Genomic DNA, 23,150 nt, shown 5'->3' on the forward strand with positions numbered 1-23,150 from the left:
GAGAAGCACAAATTTAAGCAGAGGTAAACTCAGAAACAGCAAAGGAGGAGAGGAGGAAGGAGAGACGTCCCACAGAAAGACCCATAAGGAGAAGGAGATAACCCTGAGAGACAGGCAACAGTGCAGAAGAAACGGAGAGTAGTGAAAAAGAGTGAACAAGTGAGACTGAGCAAGGTTGCTCCTACTAACGGGGAGGGAGCGCCCAGATGCCTGTCAGCCTTTGGAAGATTCCACAGACTTTTATCTCAGTGCCTGAAATCCCACCATTAGCATTTCACTTTCCTTCACACAAGTTTTGACTTTACAAAGGTGGTAAAGTAAATGGGAAGCGCTTTCCCCTAGAAGTAGCCCCAGAGAGCCTAACAGGTTCAGGTCAGCGCCAACAGCATAGGACGAAGCTCTGGTAAGTGTTGAAAGAGAGGGGAAGATGCAGGATCTGGGTGGCTGGAGGTGGGGTCCCTGGGGGAGCTCGGGAGAGTGAGGGCACCGGATGGGAAGCCGATGGCAAGAGTATGGAGGGAGGTGGGAAGCGGGCACTGAGAGGGAGGTGGGAAGGATCTTAGGCAGCGACCCCTGCTTCTCTATGAGCCGTCCCCTTAACACAGAAAAGACAGAGACAGGGACAGAAGAGACACGGAGATAGAAACAAAGATTCGGAGGAAAACCAGAAATGGGCTAAAAGCAGGACAGTGATAGGCAGGAGTGTAAAAGAGGAGAGAATTGCCTCTCTAGAGTACTTTTGTCAAAATGTAGTGAAGCGGCCAGTGCATTTTAACAAAAGGGGGAAACGGAGGCTTAGAAAGGGGGAGTGATTTGCCAACCTCCTGAGTCCCTAAATTTAGTGCTGTTTCCCCGACAGCATAAAGAGAGATAGAAACGGGGAGGGAGAGAGACAGAGACAGAAGCAGAGAGCCAGAGATTAGGGGAGGGAACAGAATGAACCAGGAGGCGTAAAGAGAAAAATTGTGGGATGTCGTGAGTGAAAATTCAGAGGTTACTGCTTCTTGGTTTCTTGGGGAAAGGGGAGGGGAAGGGAGAGCCTGGGTGGAGCCTCGTGGGGAGGGTGGATAGCCCGGGAACAAAGACTTCTCAGAAAGTGAAAATAATCTCTGGCCTAGGTAACCAAGCAGTCAACCTTGAGGTTATATCCCTGAATTTAGTGCCTGGCTAGGCGCCAGCCTCCACCACGCCGTTTGGCGAGGGCAGGGCTCAACTTGCCTCTCAGAGCTAGAGGGAAAGGGCTTTCTGCCCAGAATTTGTAGTCTTGCAGGGCCAGTAAAAAAAGAAAGTGAGAAAACCAGAGTTGGAAAATCCGATTTTAAACTGCAGCAAGAGAAACTCAAGCGAGACCCAAGCAGAGACTTTGCAGGGATGGAGGGCAGGAGAAGTTGGGGGACAGAGACCCGTGCACCTTTCCTCTCCAGAGGTCTTTAGGTCTCTATTAATAATAGTGGTAGCCATAATAAGCTTGCACAAGTGCAGGGATTATTCTCATTTTACAAAAGAACAAATTGAGACTAAGAGCTAGAAAATGATTTCTCCGAAGACATACAGTTAGTAACAGAACTACAATTGAAATTTCTCATTTGACCCACTGGTCAGAGAGCATAGGATTCAAAGCCAGAAGGAAGCTTAGAAATTATATTTTACAAATGAGTCCCAGATGGGGTGAAGGACATGCCCATATCACAAGTAGAATCTGAGATTGTCCCCTAATGATCTCAGGTAAACAGAGGTTCATTTTCCTCCCTTAATCAGTTGACAGAAATGGAGCTATTTGAGCCCAGAGAATAAAAGACATACAGAGGACATACTAAGTCTTCACTGTATGAAGGCTGTGTCAGCCAGGGCAAGTCAAAGATCCCCTCAGAGACCTGCGTTCTCTGCGTCTGTACAAGGAGTCTCATGATGCTCCTAGTATAGTACCTATCTCACAGGTGTGCTGTGAGTAGCAACTGAGATAAGGAATGGAAATGTTGTAGTGATATCTACTTGTCCGATGTCATCATCGCTATCACACCTATTTCTTCAGAGGCAAAGGAAACAGGTTTGTCTGACCAGCCCCAGGAGACATGATTAGGCACGATGGGGGAAAAGTTGCAGGTACAAACTCCACACTTTGTAAAGAAGCACTTTCTCATGATTGTTGTTGGTTGTTCTGTAGGAGTTCTTGGTGACCCCATTTGGAGTTTTCTTGGGAAAAACCCTGGAGTGTTTTGTCATTTTCTTCTTCAGCTCATTTTACAGATAAAGAAACTGAGGCAAACAGTTAAATGACTTGTCCTAATAAGTGTTTGATGTTAGATTTGAACTCTTTCTGACTCCAGGTCTAGGGCTTTACCTGCTTCACCATCAGAATGGAGATCTCTAAAACTGGAATTATCTGCCTAGGGAGGAGGTGAAAGAGAAAGATAATTAGTCTCCCATGACTGCAGGTCTGCAGACAGGGCTGATTGACTAATTTGAAGACACACTGTACAGGGGATCCATGCTCAAGTACACATACAGTTAAGTGACACAATAATGGGAGTGCTGGACCTAGAACTAGAAAGACCTGAATTCAGATACCAGCCATGGGACCTTTCCTTATGAAAGTCATTTAACCTCTCTGCCCCAATTTCCTCATCTGTAAAATGGGGATAATAATTGTGATATATCAATGACATTTTAAAAATGTTTTGGAAACCATAAAGTTTTATACAAACACTAATATTAGGTATCAATGAAATAATATTATTAAAATGTTTTGTTGACATGTTTAACTTATATTGGATTATCTACTGTTTACGGGGAGGGAGGGAAGGAGGCAAAAAATTGGAACATAAAGTTTTGCAAAAGTGAATGTAGAAAATTGTCTTTAAATGTATTTTGAAAATTAACAGCTATTATTAAAAAATTATTTTGCAGACCATAAAGCTCTACATAAACCCTAATATTAGGTATTAATGCCTTCCAGTTCTGAGATCTTTCATTCCCATCCCTAAGTCTATCCCTCCCTTATTATACACCTTCTGCCTGGTATTATGACTATGTTGTGTCTCATCTCCAGATGAGCAGCTCTTGGGGTCAGTGTTTTGGCTTTTCTCCCCTTCTTCCCACCCCACCCCTAATATCCCAACTCCCAACCCTGAATACGATTGGGACTCAGGAAATGCTTGGTTAATGAGTTTTTCCCATTCTCCTCTTCCTGGCTATGGCCCCCTTTTCTTCAGTTCAGACACCTGGTGTTTCTCTCTTCCCAAGCCCAGCGCTAAGGTCAGATTCTCCTCTCATAGACAAAAAGAGCCATCAGCCCAGCAGAAATGTCCCACATGGGAGAAGCACTTCCTCTCAGTCTTGGCCCTTTCTGATTCAGGCTCAGATGCTTCCCCGAAGCCATACACAAGGGAGCATATTATGAGTCTACCACATTTACAGGCAACTTGCTATAAAGTCGAAAGAGCTTTGGCCTCTTTAGGAGTTAGGTGACCTAGGGTTCAAATCTCAGTTCTGTTACTAACCAGCTGGGTATCCTCAGACAGATTGCAAATCTCTGAGCCTTAATTTTCTATAAAATAAAAATGATAATAATAACACTTATTCTGCTTCTCATGAAGGATCAAATGAAATGTTCTGTAGGAAATTACCTTGTAAACTCCCAGGACAGGCCTGGTACCTTAATAGCATCTGTTGCTCTGTAGCTGAGCTGTTGTTAGCATGGCTTCTAATCACAGCTCTGTCACTGGCTCAATGTGTGATCTGGGATGAATGCCCCTCCAGGTCTGTTTTCTCCTCTGTAAACTGGGTAAAATAATTCCAACTCTGTCTCCTTCCTTGAGAGATTAATAATAAAGATAGCTAGCATTGTAATATTAGAAAGCCTTTTATCTATATTCTACGACTTTGAAAACCACAAATTAATATTTTCTATGTTGTATTGAAGGCAGCTAAGTGGTACAGTGGCTAGAGCACTGGACCAAGAGCCAAAAGGACCCAAGTTTGAATCTGTCCTCAGAGGCTTACTAGCTGTGTGACCTGGGGCAAGTCACTTCATCCTGTTTGCCTCAGTTTCCTCATCTATAAAAGGACCTGGAGAAGGAAATAACAAACCACTCCAGCATTTTGGCCAAGAAAATCCCAAAGAAGCCATAAAGAGACTGAATAACAACAAATGTATTATATTTTTATTTGTTTTTTTAAACATTTCTCAATTATATTTTAATCTGGTTGGATGCATCCGGGAGTATAAGAGGGCCACTGTGAAGTGGATACCTCTAATCTTCCATCTCTGTCATTTGTGGTTCAGGGGACAGATTCAGGTGATCTGGGTCAGTCAGTTAACATTTTTGTTAAGTACCTACTTTGTGCCAAGCCCTATGCCATACAAATCCAAGGAAGAAAAAGGTTCTTACCCTCAGAGAGTTTACAAATGAATAGAGGAAGACAATCTACAAAAAAGGAAGCTAAAAGTGGTGGGGGAAAAGGCAAAAGTGACTTCATCTCTCTTGGGTCTCAGTTTCCACAGCTGGACTGAATGAATCCTAAGGCTCCTTCTCTCTTGATATTCCTGGGATCCTCTCATCTTTAAGGGCTCTTCCAAATGTGACATTCTGGAATTCCCTGGAAGGAGACGCATGGCAGGACTTTGAGTGAGGGTGGGATTGGGAGGGCTCAGGCTGTAGATACAGGGAGTGATTTAAGAGATCAGCCCTGTGGGCTGGTACAGTCAGACAAGTTTTTTCCTGCTAGAAAAAGTGTAGGAGGAACATTGAGACAGATGGTGTCTTGGTTCTGCTGTGGCTTTGTTGAGCAAATTGCTTCTTTCTGGGGTTAAGTTTCTTGCAACGTGCACAGCACGTTGGCCAGCACAAAATGTTTAATAAATATTGACTGACCACAGAGTTGACCTGAACTATCTCTAAGTTCCCTCCTAGCACTTTCTTTTCATAACTCCACAGCTAGGTAGTTAAAAATAAATAAAGCCCTACAGTGGATGGTGACTTCAAATAACAGTTGTCTGACCTTGGGTGAGCCATTAATTGTCTGCCTCAGTTTCCTCACCTGTAAAATGAAGATAATAATAGTACCTACCTCACCATTGTGGAAACCAACTGAGTTAATATAAAGTGCTTATACAGTGCCTGGAACACAGTAGGTACTAAATAAAATTTATTTCCTTCCTTCCTGACTTCTTGGACTTGAGCTAAACTGTCCTTAAAGGAAGAGTTGGATTCAGAGATGAGGGAAGAATGGGTAGAACTATGGCTTTCTATGGGAAAGCCTCATATCAAGCCTCAATCTGCAGAGGCATGAATGTAGACAACGGGGTAAAGAGACCAGTTTAATCAGATTGGAGAGTAAAAGAAAAGCAAGAGTGTATAATAAGCTTAGGAAAGAAGTCAGGACCCAAATGGTGAAAGATTTTCAATGCTGGACAGAAGAGTTTGTAGGGTGGAGAGAAGGAATTGTGGAAGAGAGATTCTGTGGAGGTAGAAATGGCAATACTTGGCAAATGGTTGGATGTGTGGTCTGACAGAGGCTAAACTGTCCACTCTCAGCAATACCACAAAGAGGTCAAAAGCAGAGGGAAAGGTCCCATATGCACAGAATTGTTTTTAGAGGTGTTTAAAAAAAACTACCTGGAAATAAAGTGGGTGCCCATTAATTGGGGAGAAGCTGTTCAAATTGTGGTATTTTAATGTAATGGAATATTAATTCTTGAACTATGGCAGTGGTTGTGTGAATGGAGAGAAGAAAGATGGTAGAAGAGATAGGAGCCACTGAAAATTTTGATCAGGAGAATGACATGGTCAGATTCGTGTTTTAGGAATTTCATTTTTCACAGGATGGATTTAATTTGGGAAAGGTTTAAAGCAGAGAGACCAATTAGGATACCATTTCTATAGTACAGATGAGAAGAGATGGGGGCCTTAACCAAGATGGGGCTGTGTGAGAGAGAAGGCAACAGATTCAAGAGATAGTATGGAGGCAGACTCAATAAGTCCTAGAAAGAAAGACTATTCCTTAACCTGTTAACAAAAGAAATCACAAAATCAATAAACATGGAATTCCCCAAAAGGAGAAAAACATCGAGTGCTTTCATTTATCAGGGCCCTAAGAAGATTCATCTTATGAGTCTAGGTTAAATCTTCTAAGGATTGAGCATGGATTGAGTCTAATGTGTGAAGCTCTGAGCTTTACACATCAGTTCCCTAGAGTAAGCCCCAAAGGAATCCTTAAAAACAAGTAGAAGATAAAATAATCTAAAATTCCCCAAAGTTAGAAGACAGAATTCTTCTCTCTACTCTTCTCTCAGTTCTCATGTCGGTTGTGTTTTATGGATGGAAACTGTTAGCATGGGTCAGTCAGGGGGTGGCTAAGCCTGGAATGGGGTTCAGAGGAGTAAAAATTCCCTCTTACCCCAGGGACCTTCCCTGGAAACTACCAAAAATGTGTGATTTCTCTGCAGAGCCCCCCCTCCCAATCTGCCAAGGCCACTCCAGGCCAAGTAGCAACAGCTGGAAACAACAGGACAGCAGGACTTCAGTGAGGTCATTGCTCTTCCTGTGAGACCACCCAGTGGGTCCACTAAAAAGAAACTTCCTTGAGGTCCCCAGCCCTGTTTCCTTTCTCCTAACAACTGCGTAGAATGGACAGAGTTTCCAGGCCTCCCCCTTACTCTTACTCACCCACCCCCCCTCTCCCCACCCCCAGCTGAGGCCTTTTGTGTAAGGGAGGGAGTAGATGAGCTTTGGGCTTGCTCCAAACTTTGGGGTTCCTTTTAGTGGAAAGGGATGGGCTTGCATTCAGGAGAGTTTTAGCCCTGTCACGGACCTGCTATATGATTTCATGCAGGTCACTTCCACTTCATGGAACAATAAATCTATAAATAATTTGTAAAGGGGAAAAAAACTTGCCTTATCTATCACAAAGTTAATATTCAGGAAATGCTTTCTAAGTTGTAAAACATTATAGAAATATGAAATGTTAAGCAAAAAACAATCCATAAGCATTTAAGCACCTACTATGTTATAGCTTTATGCTGGGGATATAAAAGCAAAAGTGAAATTCCCTGCTCTCACGCAACTTGTAATAATGGAAGAAAGGAAGGAAGAAAGGAAAGAAAAGAAAGAAAGGAAAGGAAGAGGAAAAAGGAGAAAGGAAATAAGCATTTAAGCATTTATGAAATGCCTACTGTGTGCTTAGCATTGTCCAAAGCACTTTACAATTATCTCACTTCCTCATCACAAATCAGTGAAGTAGGTGATATTATTATCCCCATTTTACAACTGAGGAAACTGTTGAGGATGGGAAGGGGACCCCAAAAGTTTGGAGTCACAGACTGGTGTTGTGAGCGGTCTTAAGAATCTGCAGGCTTGAACCCATTCCAAGTTAAGGGGTAATGTTTTATTGTAATTATAACACCAACTCCAGTGGGTTAAACTCCAGAAGAGATTAGCCAGGAATCTTGAGAAAGGAGAGTTGGATCAAAGCTTCATGTTACTTATTTGCTAATTTTGTGGCTTACAAGTAGATTTGAGGGGTTGTCTATTTACTATTGTAGCAGGAACTTGGTTATCACTGACCAACAGAATATCTATCTGATAATCAACAATGTTTGTAGGACTATTCCAAGGCCAGAAGGCTTTGAAATCATTGACAGAGAGAGTGTTAGAACAAGAGCACTCTCAGGTCAGAGACTGTCAGGATCACAATCCTAGGCCAGAAGACCTTTACAATCATTGACGACAAAATCATTAATATTATATCACTAATATATCTTTCCTAAAATCTAAGGGAAAAAATATTATTACAACTGGGCCAGAGGACTTCTACAATTATTGACAAACAGGTTGTTAGAACAAGAGCACTCTTAGGTCAGAGGGCTTCAAAATCATTGCTGTCTCCCCTAGAAGTTATATTACATCAAAACTAAGATAAGTAAAATTAAGTAACTTGCTCTGAATCACCCAACTAGAAAGTATCTGAGATAAAATTTAAATTCAGGTCTTCCTGACTTTGAGCCCAGGGCTTTGTAGTGCTCTATGTTATGGCCTAGCTGCCCCTGTGTGCATAGATATAAACAGAATTAATAATAAAGTGATGGGAAGAAAGCTGAGCATTAGCAAATCAGGACAGCAGGAAAGGGTACCTATCTATACAAGTTGGTACATAAGTTGAGTTTTGGAGGAAACAGAAGCTTTTAAAAAGTAGAGGAGATGAGATAAAGCAATGCAGACAAAGGGAACAGATAATGCAAAGGCTAGGAGATGGAAGGGTTGTATAGGAGGACTAATTGGCTGGACCAGAGAGCATATAAGGCTTAAAAAGTTGGTGGAGCCAGATCCTGAAGTGCTTTAAATGCACAACAGAGAAGTTTCTATTTGATTCTTTGGGTTATCAGAGAGCCACTGGAATTTAAACAGTTGGGTGGGTGACAAAGTCAGTTCTTTGATTTAAGAAAATCACTTTGTGTATGGGAGAGGGGTTGGAATGATCAGAGCCTTGGGGCAGGAAGACCAACCAGAAAATTCTGAAATAGTGCAAGTGAGCAGTGATGAAAGATTTACTCAGGTGCCTGTGGGTGAAGAGAAGGAATTGTGGAAGAAATTCTGTGGAGGTATAAATGGCAGTACTTGGCAAATGGTTGGATGTGTGGTCTGACAGAGGCTAAACTGTCCACTCTCAGCAATACCACCACAGGACATATACCACAAAGAGGTCAAAGACAGAGTGAAAGGTCCCACATGCACAAAAATATTTTTAGCAGTGTTTTTGTGGTAGTCTAAAAAAAAAAAAAGCTACCTGGAAACAAAGTGGGTGCCCATCAATTGGGGAGTGGCTAGACAAATTGTGGTATTTTAATGTAATGAAACATTAATTTTTGAACTAGGGCAGTGGTTGTGTGAGTGGAAAGAAGAGACCATGAGAGAGATGTGCAGATACAAATGACTAGATGGGCAACTAACTGATTAGATAAAGTGAAGAGTGAGTTGTAAAAGTTGAGGTGATGAAACTAGATGACTGGGATGATGATCCTGTTTTGGACTGGTATAGTTTGAAACTTATTTTAGAGCTAATTCTTTGTCCATTTATCTATCATCTGCTATTTACTTCTCCATTTATCTATCCATCTATTTGATTGGCCAAATCTCTTCCTGTGAGACCACCCAGTGGGTCCTAGACCAAACCCATAGAAACCCCAGGATCTTCCCCTTCCAGTTTGATTCCATTTTATTTAGTTAGTTATCTATTCATTTATTTATTTATTTTTGTATTAGGTTAAAAAAGGCTATTCTTTGCATCATTTCTTTTCTTCCTTCCTTCCTCCCTTTCTTTCTTTCTTTCTTTCTTTCTTTCTTTCTTTCTTTCTTTCTTTCTTTCTTTTCTTTCTTAATCATTGAATGAGTGGTTAAGTAGTCTCAAACTGATACCTATTAAAGATCCTGACTTAAAAAGTCCAAGCTGTCCCACTACATCTAGGGCCATCATGATCTATTTCTGGACACTGGTCCCAGATGGGCCCAGAGGAGAGAGTGAGAGTGAAGCCCTTTTTCACTTAAATCCAATTCACTGGCATGTCATGTTACCACTTCCATGATGTCATGGTCCTCTTTGAGAATGAAGGACAAACAACATTTATCCATCTATCATCTATTCTTCTATCTATCTAATTTTGAGACAAGTTATTTTGGGTATGGGATTATGGGAATCTGCAATGTCAAAGTTGGAAATTACAAATTAAGTAAAATCACAACTGGATAAGATCTTTGTTTAATTCATAAAGTTCTTAATCCATGGTTTGTAGTCAAGTATACTTGAACTGGAACTGGAAAAAATGTCACATTGTTGGTTACAGGATGAGATCCCAAAAGTATATCGGGGTTTCCGGTATATTGGAAGTCATCCCAAAAGAATTTGTAAGGCAAAAACCTCTAAAGCAAGGAACAAAGATTTTATTGGGCTAAATCCTTGAAGGAGTTAAGGGGGGTGGGGGGATGGAATCTACTGGTCAAGCAGATTTTTTATAAAGAAAATATAACCTTAGATGTTTGGCATTGTAACTTGGCTTTCTAATTGCGTAAGATGATGTTTCTAGAGACCACCACCTGGCATGAGACTAATCAAAAGCCCACTTGAACTAGAGACCTACTTAAGAAGGAAAGGCTCACTTAAGGCTGAGATGATCCCATCTAATGCTTTTCCCTGCTTGCCTCAGAGAGTCTTATTATTCTATCAGTGCTTCAGGCTTTCTCTGATAAATATCTAAAACATCATCAAGATCTTTATTTTCAATAATCTCTAGCTAAAATTTTGCATTTCCCTCATTTACAAATTTTTTAGAGAACACAATTTGAGGTATTCATAGGCTTCTTTAGATTTCCAAAGGTCTCCATGACAAAAAAAAAAAAGAATAAGTAGATAAGTCTAGATAGAAGGGCAAGTAGGTGGCACAATGCCAGGCTTGGAGACAAGAGGATTCCTCTTTGTGAGTTCAAGTGTGGCTTCAAACACTAGCTCTGTGAAGCTAGCTAGGCAAGTCATTTAACCTTATTTGCCTTCGTTTTCTCATAAAATTGATCTAGAGAAGGAAATGGCAAATGCCTTCAGTATCCTTGCCAAGAAATCCCTAAATGATGTCATGAAGGACGTGATGGAAAACCACCTCTACAGCCATGAAGTCTAGGTAGAAGATCCCTGATAGTATTCCTTTCAACTCTGACATTCTCTGTTCAAATGTCTTTTCTAGCTCTAACTCTTCTGAGTGTCTCTAAAAGAGTTAAGCAGAGGCAAAGCCTGACTTTTGAATATATATGCAGGAGGAGTTTAAACTGGTTCTTGGATTTAGCCAATTTAGGTAGCTAATTTAGCATTTAAATTAACTTCCCCCCAAAGTATGAGTTATGAAAGGGGAAATTTCTGACTTAATGACTTGTTTAAGTGAGAAGAAGAATTTAATAAAATGAAGCATTAGAAATTAATGGAAAGCCACACTTAGGTTCAAAAAATCATCTTCACAGTATAAGACTGGGGAAGTTTTGCTGGACAACCATTCATCTTTATAAAGATCTGGGAATGTTAGTGAATTATAAGTGCAGTATAAGTCAGAGGTCTGATGTGACAGATTATGTCACATTGGATTATGACTGTTAGAATGTCTAGGACTGATGGGTAATAACTGTCCTCTGCCCTGATCAGATCACAATGAAGTACTCTGCTTGGCTCTTGGTGCCACAGTTTAGGAAGCTAGAGAATATCCAAAGGACCACCAGGATGGTAAAGAAACCAGAGACCATGCTTATAGTGAACTACCTGTGAAAGAAACTGAAAGTGAAGAAAAAATCAAAACACCGATCATGTGCTTCATAGAATTGATGCATTTGAGGTTCAGCCTCAAATGATGACATCTGATGTAGGCACATCAAGTGCTGAGATCCAGCACCAAATGTTAGGGTCATTCTCTTTGCCAAAATGGACATTTATTTAGAAGATAAAATGAAGAGAGACAATAGACATTAGGAATAGTAAATATGAAATAGAGTTGGGAGAGCATATAGTTAGACATCATGAGGCATGAGAGGGATGGGGTAAGGAAAAAGGGATGGGGGGAGGGGGAGGAGAAAGATAATGCATAAATAATAAATAAATATAATGCAGAAAGCTTTTGGGCTAACCCCCAAAAAGGTTCAGCAAAGATAGTGTGAGCCATGAACAGATTTATAGAGAAAATTTAACCTTGGGGGTTTGATAAGTAAGGTGGGGTTACCCAAGACCTCCACTGGGGATGGGACTGTAAGATTGGGCTGATCTCCATCAGGGCCCTTCCCTGCTTGCCTCAGGAGTAATCTAATCAGTACTTCAGGTTTTTTTTTTTCTGCCAACCCCACCTAGTGATCAAGGACCTCATCCAAATGAAACTGACAAGATTATTTTCATGGAAGAACAGATTTTGGTTAAGAAATTTACTGGAAAAACAAACAAACAAGAAAAAGGATTTGCACTGGCAAGCCCACTGCTCACAAAGGTTCCACTCTTCCTGTTTTTGAAGTTGAAACAGTGCTCTCCCCTTTTCAGTTTTGCAAGGCCCTGTTCTTTATTATTTGATGGGGAGCTATTCTCAGTGGTTCAGCAAGCAGACTCATTAATTTTTCCAGGCTTGTAATTTGTCAAGGTCCAATGACTTTATCAATGGCAGTTAACTTCTTTCTTATTACCTCCTTGGATTTTAACTCAAAGTCTTTTTTCTTCTTTGCAGTCTAAAGAATAATTTTTTTAATCATGCAGAAGAATGCTAGACTTGGATTCATGGTGCCTGAGTTCAAATGCTGGTTTTGCCAATTACTCCCTGTATGATTTTGTTCAAGTTATTGAACCTCTCTGGCCTTCTAGAATGAGGTGGTTGGATTACATGACTTTGAAAGAGCTTTAAATCTATTATGCTGAGCCTTGGAAATGATGGCGATCTTCATCTATTTGAAGGTTTTCCCACAGAAGAGAAATTAGGCTTTTTCAGCCTAGCTCTAGAGGGCAAAAAAAGGAGCCAATAGTACAAGCTGCAAATAGGCCAGCTTAAGCTTGACATGAGAGGAAAATGCCCAATGACTGGGGCTGTACAAAAGTATAATGAGCAACCTCAGGAGGTAGTGAGCTGCTACTCATCTGAGGTCCTCAAAGTTGAGCCTAAATGACCATATGTCATTTATATGTTCATGGACATTCCTTTTGTGTATGAATTGAACTATATGGCCACTGCAGTCCCTTAAGCTCAGAGATTTTGTGATCCCAAGCTGTCATAGAGTGGTCTGAAACATTTGGGAAGGTAGGTGTTCCTTCTAACTGGGAAGATCAGAAATTCCATAGTATAGGGGGTTTTAAGTTGAGACTTAGAAAAAAAAATTAAATTAAAAAAATAAATTAAAATAAATAAAATTTAAAAAATTAAAATGAGAAGAGAATAGAATTAGGATTGAAATTAGAGCAAAGTCTAAACTTCAAGATGGGAAATGCAAAAATATGGAAATAGGAGAAGGCAGGAAGAAGAATAGTTTGTTTCAGGGAGGAGTTTTCAACCATTTAAAATATTGTATAATTTCTCAAAGACAGTCATACAGTCATGGATATTGAGTTGGAAGGGACTTCACAGGCCATTTAGTCTAACTCCTTCGTTTTACGAATGTGGGAACTGAGACCCAGGGAAGTTAGGTAACTAGCACCTGTGGAAGATAGATTGAAAAGAAGAAATTGGAGGTAAAGAAAAGAGTTGAGGCAAGTAGTCTTAGTCTAGGTAAGAAGTGATGAGTCTACATTAAAGTAATATAATGGGAATGTTAGGGGAAGGGCTGGATATAAATGGTATTGTGGATTTTGCAACTAAGTAGATGTTGAATCTGAGAAAGAGGGAAGAGTAAAAGATGACTCTGAAATTTCTTTTCTATGGTACTTGGAAAACAGTAGCCATTAACAGAAATAGGGAAGTTGGGAGGAGGGGAAGATTTAGTGAGAAGATGATGAATTTGTTTTTGAACATGTGGAGTTTGAGGTGGTTTTGGGACCTCCAGATGTCTGGCAGGCAAATTGGAGATGGGGAACTAGAACTCAGGGGAGGGAGAGGGACTGGAAAAGGATTTTTGAGTCATTAGTAGAGAGGAGATAATTAAATCCATGGGAGTGAATGAGATCTTTCTCAAAATATTCAATCAGCCAATGTTACCTGCCCTGAACAGACTAGAGCCTGACCTATGAGGAGAGAGGAGATATGTACATTTCTACCCAAAATTCTAGGGGTTTTCCTCTAGTTCTCTTCATAGTGCATAGAGAATAATGGCACATGCAGACTGGCCATGAGTTATCTTTTAATCAAGAGCTAGAAGGGACTTCAGAGGTGATCTAGTCCAATCCTTTCATTTAATAGTCAAGGAGACCTTTGGAGATTCCATCATTTGCTCAAAGTCATACAGGTTGTCAGCATCAGATGTGGGATTCGCACTGAAGTCCTCAGGCTCCAAAACCCTTTTCATTGTAATCCAGTGCCTTTAATCTATCGTCTTTTCCTCCTGTCCAATTCTGGGTCCATTTTATCATTCAATTTCAAGATATGTTTTGATGGACCAATTTTTGGATTGTCTGAACATTTGTGTATAATAGTTTGACAATAGATAAATACTATTCTCATTTTATAGATGAGGAAACTGAAGCTTCAGGAGGCTAATTGGATTGCACAAAGTGACAGTTTCATAGACAAAACTCCAGATCCAGTATGCTGGCTCGTGTGTGTGCATGTGCCATTTCCTCTACTCAAATGTGACGTGCCTGAATGTCAGAGATTGATCTATCTTTTTCTGTCTCTTTATTAACTTGACCCAACACAAGCCATTACACAGAGTAGGTACTCAATAAATATTTATAGATCCAAATTAACCCAAGCTGAGATTAGTGGTTCATGGAAATTGGCTATCATGTTAGCCAGACTGAGAGGAAGACTTGAGGATAGTCAAAAGCAGAAAGTAAAGAAGGTCCTAGATACAAAGGAGGTCAGTCACTTGAGGAAGCTGAGAAGAAGATAACTATCACCTGTTTCAGTTTGCATTAGTACAATTTTTAGAAAATTGAATGTAAGAGTTGAACAGACCATTAGAACACAGAACACAAATTATCAGAGCTCACAGGAACAATGACCCTTACAACATAAGATATACAATGTCAGATTAAAAGGCACTTAGAATACAGAAAACAAACTGTTAGAGCTAAAAGGGACAAGGGTCTGAAAAAACCCTTAGAATATAGAACATAAACAATTAAAAGATCATAGAACATAGAATTGCTAGATCTGAACATAGAACAATCATTCAAAACCTTTGGTAAGCACCTAGTGTACAGAACACTGAGCTCTAGGATGGCAAAGATATGTAATTTAGATGACAGAGTATCCAGGACCTCAGGGAACTTACAATTGGGAAAGGGAGGAGGCATAACACAGATGATTAATATTATATGTCACAGGATAAGTACATTAAAGAGGTGTGAATAAAGTGTTTCTGAGGGCTGAGGGGGAAAGTTGTTGCTGACCAGGGGGATATAATGGAAAGCTTCTCAAAATTTTCTCCACTGGATCTTCAACAAAGAAGGGGAATCAAAGAGATGAAGAAAAAGAGGGAGGATCCTAATGGCAAAAGGAACTGAATAAGCAAATGCAGGGAGACAGTGCAGAAGCTGGAGCATTGTCCAGTTCAGTCACTGAATAAAGTATGTGGAGAGGGCTCATATCAGATGGGATTAAAAAGGTAAAATGGCACCAACTGTGGAGAAACTTAATTGTCAGACAAAAAAGTTTGAACTTTATTTAGTGACCCCAATTGCTTTGCAAGAAAAAAATGACCAAGAGTCTAGAAGGTGATAATAAAAACTTGTATGATGAGGGAGAGAAAGGAGGAAACTGATGCAAGGGATGTTGCTCACTTGGAATGGATGGATAGTCCTAATGTGAAGAGACCAGTGTCTGGTTTTACAGATGAGGTAACCAGGGCTCAATAGGGAAGGAAAGGGAAGTGCCTTGTCCCAGATCACATTGGCTTTTAGGTTCATGAGCTTTATTTAGACCTAGAAAGGATCTCAAAAGGCCACCTGGTCTAATATTTATTGTAATTCAATCATTCGGTTCTGCCTGACTCTTTGTGACCTTCTGAACCATAGCACCCCAATACTGTTTGTCGATTTTTTTTTTTTTTTTTGCAAAAATACTGAAGTAGCTTGATTACCTTCTCCAACTCATTTTATAGATAATTTTATAGATAACTTGTCCAAGGTCACACAGCTAGTGTCTTGAGGCCAGATTTGAACTCGGGTCCTCCTGACTCCAGACCCAGTACTTTAACCACTGAACCACCTAACTGCCTTCTAGAATTTGAACACAGATCTCACCTTTCTTCCCATCTCCATTAGAGCACATCCTTTCCTTTGTCCCTGATGACTAGCTTGTGGTCTAGGTCCAAGAACCCCAAGCTCTCAGAGTCCTATGAATTTCATGGATTTGCCTCCTACTTCTGCCCTCATACCCTGTGTCGACTGACCTAAGGCAATGGGTGGGCACATAGTGCCAGGTCAAAACCAGTTTGTGTTTTAAGGATTATAAGAATAAAAAATGTCATGACATAATAGGTAGAGCACCACCTTTAAAATCAGGAAGCCCTATGTCCAAATGCTGCCTCTCATTCACTGGTTGGGTGGTCATGGGAAAGTCATGTAACCTCAAACAACTCTCTGAGGATTGAAAGTAGCAGATAAGTTGATCTGCATTGGTGGAAGGCACTTTCACACTCAAAGTTTCCAGCATGGATACAATCATTTGTCCTGATAATAATAAATAGAAAGATCTTGTTTTGGGACACACAGCATTGACCCTGACAAAACCAAATACACAAGACTAATTAATCTGATTTCCAGTTGGAAAAAAAAGATTAGTGTCTTTCTTAATTGAGGAGAGAGCTATCAGATGTGATTCCCTGAAATTGGGGTGGGGGGAGGGGGAAGGTTCCACTCTCTCCAAATATCTATATTGGATCAAAGGAACATGAAAACAATAACTGAATAGTACAGAGACAGTTTTCAGATGAGACATAATGGGCTTCTTGAGATGTACAATTGTGAAAAAAACTCTTTTTATCAGTCTTTGGATCTGACCAGGTTTATGGTCAGCATAACCTAGATCTTAGTTAAGGGTTTCTAAGCAACAGATAGAGGTGGTACAGCTTCTCAATCATTCAGTGATAGGTTCAAACAATACAAAAAGTTCCCACAATTCCCAATTCCCACAATTGAAAAAAGTTTTCTTACAGAACTTTTTGAATTGAAAGCTGAGCTAAGTCCAGAATTAAGTCACAATATGGAACTAGTTTGGTTCACACAATTCCAAAGAAGGAAGGAAGGGAGAAACAGGAGGGAGAGAAGGAAGGAAAGAGGGAAGGAGAGAGAAAGGGAGGAAAGAAGGGAAGGAAGGAAAAAAAGAAAGGATGGGAGGGAGGGAGGAAGAATAGGAAGGGAAAGAGGAAAAGAAAAGAAAGAAAAAAGGAAGGGAGGGAAGGAAAGAAAGAAAAAAGAAAGCAAGGGAAAGGAACAGAGGGAGGGAAAGAAAGAGGAAAGAAAAAAGAAAGAAAGGAGAGAGAGAGGGAAAAGAATGAAAGAATAAAAAATGAAAGAGAAAGAAAGAAAAAAGGAGGAAAAAAGAAAGAAGAAAGGAAGGGAAGAAATAAATATAAATTAAGAGCTTACTATGTGCCAGTCACTCTGTTAAGTATTTTACAAATATCTCTTTTGATCTTTACTCCCTCCTGTGAGTAGGTATTATTATTATTATATCTCCATTTACTGTTGAGGAAACAGGCAGAGAAATGTTAAACAACTTGCCCAGAGTTACACAGCTAGTAAGTGGCAAGTGCAGGATCCAAACCCTGTTCTTCAGACCCCCTTACTTTAGTATTCCTTTCACTACAGGCTTCTTCTTTATGCAGCAGGACTTAGCTATGCTCTCTATGTTGGCTGGTTCCTGGCTTGTTGTTCACTTTGTCATCCCTGATTTCTCTGGATTAGTTGATGATCCATTCCCTTCCTAACATAGTCTTCTCTTCCTTCAGTACAGGACAGTTGCCTCAAGTCTAAGACTCTAAGGTTTCCAGGTGCCTCTCACCTATAACTCTTTATTTTTCACCCCTGACTTTACAGCACCTTGCCAATTACTAGAGTTAACTGTGTTTGTATTGCATCCTCCCACACTCTCTGTGGAAAAAAACCTTTTTATCTACCTAAACTTTGCTTCCCTCTCTTGGTTTTAGTGTGATGCTCTGCCTGTAGAAGATGCTCAGAAAGCAGAAACTGAATTGAATAGACAGATGAAAAACCAAGTCCTAGTAAAGGAGGGGATTTACTTAAAGTCATATAACTTGAAGAAGTCAGGCAGACTTTGAACCCCTGTCTCCTGACATGCTTTTCTCTTTACTCCATGCTACCTCTCATGCTAGTTGTATGAGCCTGGAGAAGTAACTTAATCTCTCTGACCCTCCTCTGTAAAATGGGGATAATGCACTACCTACCTCACAGAGATATGAGGAAAGTATTAGTAAAAACTCAAATGCTACAGAAATGACAGTTTTTAGGGAGATCGTTTACTCTAACCCCTTCATTTTTACAGAGACTAAAACTGGGACCCAGAAAAGGAAAGTTATGCTAAAAATAGAATGGCAAGTTAGTGACAGAGCCCATGGGGACACAGTGCCAGTGGGTGCCACAGTTTGTGGAGAGAAAAAAATAGACAATATGCCTAGAGAAGGTGTATCCCAGTCATGGGAATTTCTTGTGGGAGTTTGAGAGGAACTGAATGAGGAGAACTCTGGGAGGAGAGAGAGTTCAGGAGGTGAGGAGGAATAGGGACAATGCAGGAGATGTCTTTTAGGGAGCAGGAAAAAGGAAGCAACCACAAGGGGTTTCCAGCTAGAGCCTTAAGGAAGTCTTTCCTAGACTGTTCACTGGGCTTTCCAGGGAGACCATGATACTAGTACTCCCAAGCCTCTCCATGTAAGCCTGGGGTCATGTTGTACAACCACCCTCCCTTACCTCCAGACCGGCTGGCCTTTAGCCATCTCAGAATGCAGTGATTCAGGACGTTAAAGGGGAAAAAAGCAAAGGAGCTAAGGGATGTCTCCTTAGTTACAGGGTTGCCTCAGTTTACCCAAATGCCTGGAAATAGCCCCCAAAGCACTAGATTTGGATTCAGGACACCTGCTACTTCTTCCTGCCTGTGTGACTTTATGGCAGTCATTTCCCCTGTTTGAGCTGAGTCCAATTTCTTTCCTTGTAAAATGAAAGGGTCAAATTAAATGGTCTCTTAAAGTTTCTTGTAGTTTTAAAATCTGAGCTTTTCTGAGGATTTGCTCTGGTGTCTTCCCTCTGGAAGTGCTAGGAGGCACATGGAAAGAAACTTCTCAGACTAGGATATTGTCATCAGAGTTCAGGCTCTAACAGGTCCTCCCCAGCTGCCAAGGCTTCAAGCAGGACTCTTTCAAGAGGCAACAATTTAAAGGGAGATGCTATTCATTCGTGAAGTGGGGAGGAGGAAGGGGATAAAGTCCAGAAGAACAGTGGGATGAAGTGGAAGAGACTTGGAAAGTTAGCTACAAACTTAGAATCACAGAATCCTGGAACTAGAAAAAGCTTCAGAGTTTATATAAAATACACACTAAGTAGTTTGGTGGAAGGAGAGAGTCCTAACAAACAGACTAAGAGAGACCAGGGACAGGAAAGACCTTGTGTGAAGGAAGTGGGCAGAACATGCCATGCATCCCACCAGGGTGCGAGATGGAATGTCCATTTTAGAGAAAGGCTGGAAGCTGGCTTGGGTAGAATACAGCAGACAAAAGTGGGAGTTTTAGAAAATCTTAATTGAAAGATCAGCTAGAAACAGTACATGAGACAGATTGGTCATTTCATAAGCAAGCCTCTTTCTTTTGTCCTTCATATACCGAATTTTTTACATTTGTGGAAGGTTAAATATGTAATTTTTTGAAATGAAAGCTACATCAGAAACTCAGGTCCACTGGGGTGGGAGATAATATGAAGAGGTGGGAGCTTCTGAATTGATTTCATCTCGCAGAAGGATGAGTTTCTGGAGATGATGAAGTCTGGGAAAGTAGCCAGGTGGGAAATGATGAGAATTCCCTGAGTGCCAACCGGAAAAAGAGGAAGCCTAAGGAGGAAGGAGCTCCCAGAGACCACCTGCATGCTCTCCAACCAGAGGGGGGAAGGGCACACCAAAGGTCAGGGGGTGATGAGGAGGGGGGAGTTTCCCAGTTGACTTCATTTTGCAAAAAGGGATGCTTCAAAGGAAAGCTACAAGATTTAAAATAGAGCTGTAAAGAATTTAAAAGGTCATTAAACCCAGTCTCTTCATTTTACAAAGAAGGAAGTGAGATTCTTGTACTTGACAGTGCATAGAATGCCAATCCTGGAATCAGGAAGATTCATCTTCCTGAGTTCAAATCCAGCTTCAGGCACTTACTAACTGTGTGACCGTAGCAAGTCCTGTTTGCCTCAGTTTCCTCATCTGTAGAATGAACTAGAAAAAAAAATGGCAACTCTCTAGTATTTCTGCCAAAAAAAAACCCCAATTGAAATCATGAAGAATCAGATAGGACTGAATAATAAAGCAATTAGGCCCAGAGAAGTTAAATAATTTTCCCAATCACACAATGATTTAGCCAGAAAGTAAGAAATCAGACCAAAGGTTAATGGCTTTAAATTCCAGTATCTCCATCTTTGGATTCTTGGAATCAGATATTCAGCAAACAGTTTCTTGGTTTAGTCTTAAGTCTCATGAGCTGCCATAGAACCTCCAGTGAAGAGAACCAAATCCCGTACAATTTTTGTTGGAGCTATTGAGAGGATCAGATAAGGTGATTTGTGCTCTCTCTCACTAGCCCTCTTCCTGCTATACTGCATGTTTCTATGAGATGTAAATTATAAATACGTATCCTTATTGAGTGGTTGAAGAGGAGAAAAGGCAGAAAGTACTAAGAGTGTCTTAGGGGTCATCTAAAGATGTCCAGTTCTGGGGGAAGGAAGAAATGATAGAAGGGAGAAGAGTGGCCAGATCTCACCTGTGTGCTAATTAACTGGGAGGTTTCCAGGGGAGGAACCTGACCTCCTGAAAGCTCCATGGGCTGATCTCTTTCTACCCCATGATGAGACATGTCTTTTTACAGGATCAGCCCGGCAGAAGACTGAAATGTCAGATCCAGAGACTGAGGTCAAGATGAGCACTAAGCCTACATCTAAAAACCAAGATGAGCCAGTCCAGAACAGACTCTGTTCCAATTTATTTCACAACATCAAGGTACTAAATCTGTCACTGGGGACCTTGGGAGAGGAAGGGCTGATAGTGTTGGAGAGTGGCTGCTCCTGAAGAAGAAAGATTTAGGGAGATCCTCCCCCTCAATTCAACAAATGTTTATAAGGAGAAATGAGAACCAGGTGTATTATCCTGGGGACAGAGAAATTTAGAGAAAAGTCTGACTTGTGGCTTAGTTAACAGGACCTTCAGAGGAAGAACCTAAGGAGTCCCCAGTCAGAGAAGGAAAGAGAGATCATATACAAATGGGAACAATAAAAATCTATAAGTATAAAGGAATCAAACTGTTGATTCTCTATCCTAAAGAAGCAATTTGGACCAAATAACTGTTATCCCTAAAATTATTTTTATTTGACCATGAATCAAATGAGAAATATTTTGTTCTCATTTTCTTTCTTAGTTCTCTATTTCTCTGCGTGTCTCTATCTCTCTGTGTGTCTATCTGTTATTGTCTCTCAGGTTCCCTCTATCAGTCTATCTCTGTCTGTCTCTCTTTCTATCACTGTCTCTCCATCTCCCTCTCTGTCTCTTTCTATCTCTCTCCCTCTCTGTCTCTGTTTGTCTGGCTCTGTCTCATACTCTCTTAGCTGAGGTTGAAAAAGGAAAGGGTCCCAAGAGGATGGGGTGGAGTTGGGGTAGGGGTTAGGGTGATGGTAAAATGACCTTGAATTTAATTCAAACCATTAAAAACAAATAGAAGAGGCTCAGGGTTGAACTCCCAGATGTCCAGCTCCCATGCTTTCCACTAGAAGGAAGGAGAAGGGCATAATTAGGGGTAAGGGAATAGGAGGAGGGAAAAGGGAAAAAATGATAGGGATGGTTGTTCTGGGTTCATCCTGGAAGACTGCGTTATAACTGAGACACAAGAGACAGAACATGGACAGTAGAATTAGGAAAGATATCCCTAATGCAGCTCTGGGGTAGAAGGCCATAAAGGGCTCCGATAGCTCCACCCATCCAACCCCATTCCCTCTTTCGGAAGCTCCCCTCCCTTTTCAACCTCAGCAATGCACCAACTTAGTTCAATTCTGACTTTGAGGTAGACATCAACTTCTGGAAAGGTGGAGGGTGAGATACGTGGGGATCTGGGAGGTAGAGGACAGTTCTCAGCCCACAAACTTGCCAGAAACAGTCTTTTGGCTGCAGAAGTTATCCAAGGGACTCCCTTGGGAGCTTTGTCTCCTCTTCACTCTCTACCTCCAGGGGTCCTGCTTCAGGAGCTTAAGATAAATTAATGAGTTTTCTCTTCCCCCTCTCCCCACACTCTCTTTTTCTAATAAATCATGTCTCTCCTTGTCTTTTGTCTCTTTTCTCCCTCTTTTAAAAAATCTTTTCCTCTCTCTTTTCTTTTGTTTTTCTCCCTTTTCTGTCTAATCTCCTTTTCTCCCTCTTTCTTGTCTATTCTTCCATTCCTCTTTTTCCTCTACTTCTCTTCCTCCCTTTTGTCTCTCCCTCCTTCTGTTCCTCTTTTCTGTATCTCCATCTCCTTCTCTGTCTCTTCCTCCTTCCTTCCCTCTTCTCTCACTGTCTCTTCTCTCTCCATCATCTCTCTCCTCCCTTCCCCCTTTTTGTCTCTGCAGTTCTTTGTATTCTGCCACAGCCTGCTGCAGCTGACCCAACTCATGATCTCAGGCTACCTGAAGAGCTCCATCTCCACCATAGAGAAACGCTTTGGCCTGTCCAGTCAGACTTCAGGGCTCCTGGCAGCCTTCAATGAGGTATGTCCAACCCCTCAGCCATGCTGAGCTCCAGGCTTTCCCAGAATACTGGGGAAGCAAGGGAAGGGCTCTTCTTTCTCTTCTTACTTGTCTTATCCCAGATTTTTATGCATGGGACCCCTCAACCTCAGTTACGGCTGGTCTCCTCAGTGATATTCCCATAGTTCCCTGTGTCCAGGCCTTCACTCTATGTCTTCAAACGTAACAACTGACTTCAAGAGGCAATACCAGATAGTGCAGGGGTGGGGAACTTTTTTTCTGCCAAGGATCATTTGAATATTTATAAAATCATTACCTGCAGTTGCCTTAGCAATGATTTCATGAGCTTTATAGAGCCCACAGGCTGGACATTCCCCGCTCCTGATGTAATGGGAAGATTACAACTGGACTTCAACTTTCACTAATACTCTGTGACCATCAACAAGTCATATCCCTTCTCTGAGGGGTATGTGACTTTGCAGAAATAAAGTTTTAGACTAAATCTCCATCCTATGTTCTATATGTTCCTTTTAATTCTAACATTCTATGTTCTAAGGTCTCTCCCAGTTCCTGTATTCTCT

General features: G+C 41.0%; 1 protein-coding gene across 2 annotated transcripts in view; it reads left to right on the plus strand.

Annotated features, from left to right (window-relative positions):
* Nucleotides 1-265: 265 nt before the first annotated feature.
* SLCO2B1 (solute carrier organic anion transporter family member 2B1) overlaps nt 266-23,150 on the plus strand; it is an 83,405-nt gene continuing 60,520 nt past the window's right edge. For both annotated transcript variants that reach the window (XM_074304076.1, XM_074304077.1), the window contains exons 1-3: nt 266-403; nt 20,727-20,857; nt 22,453-22,590. In XM_074304076.1, the coding sequence (XP_074160177.1) occupies nt 20,750-20,857; nt 22,453-22,590 (246 nt within the window). In that variant the 5' untranslated portion in view covers nt 266-403; nt 20,727-20,749. The remainder of the gene's footprint in view (nt 404-20,726; nt 20,858-22,452; nt 22,591-23,150) is intronic.

The sequence above is a fragment of the Sminthopsis crassicaudata genome, chromosome 3 (genome assembly GCF_048593235.1).
Source record: "Sminthopsis crassicaudata isolate SCR6 chromosome 3, ASM4859323v1, whole genome shotgun sequence".
NCBI lineage: Eukaryota > Metazoa > Chordata > Mammalia > Dasyuromorphia > Dasyuridae > Sminthopsis > Sminthopsis crassicaudata.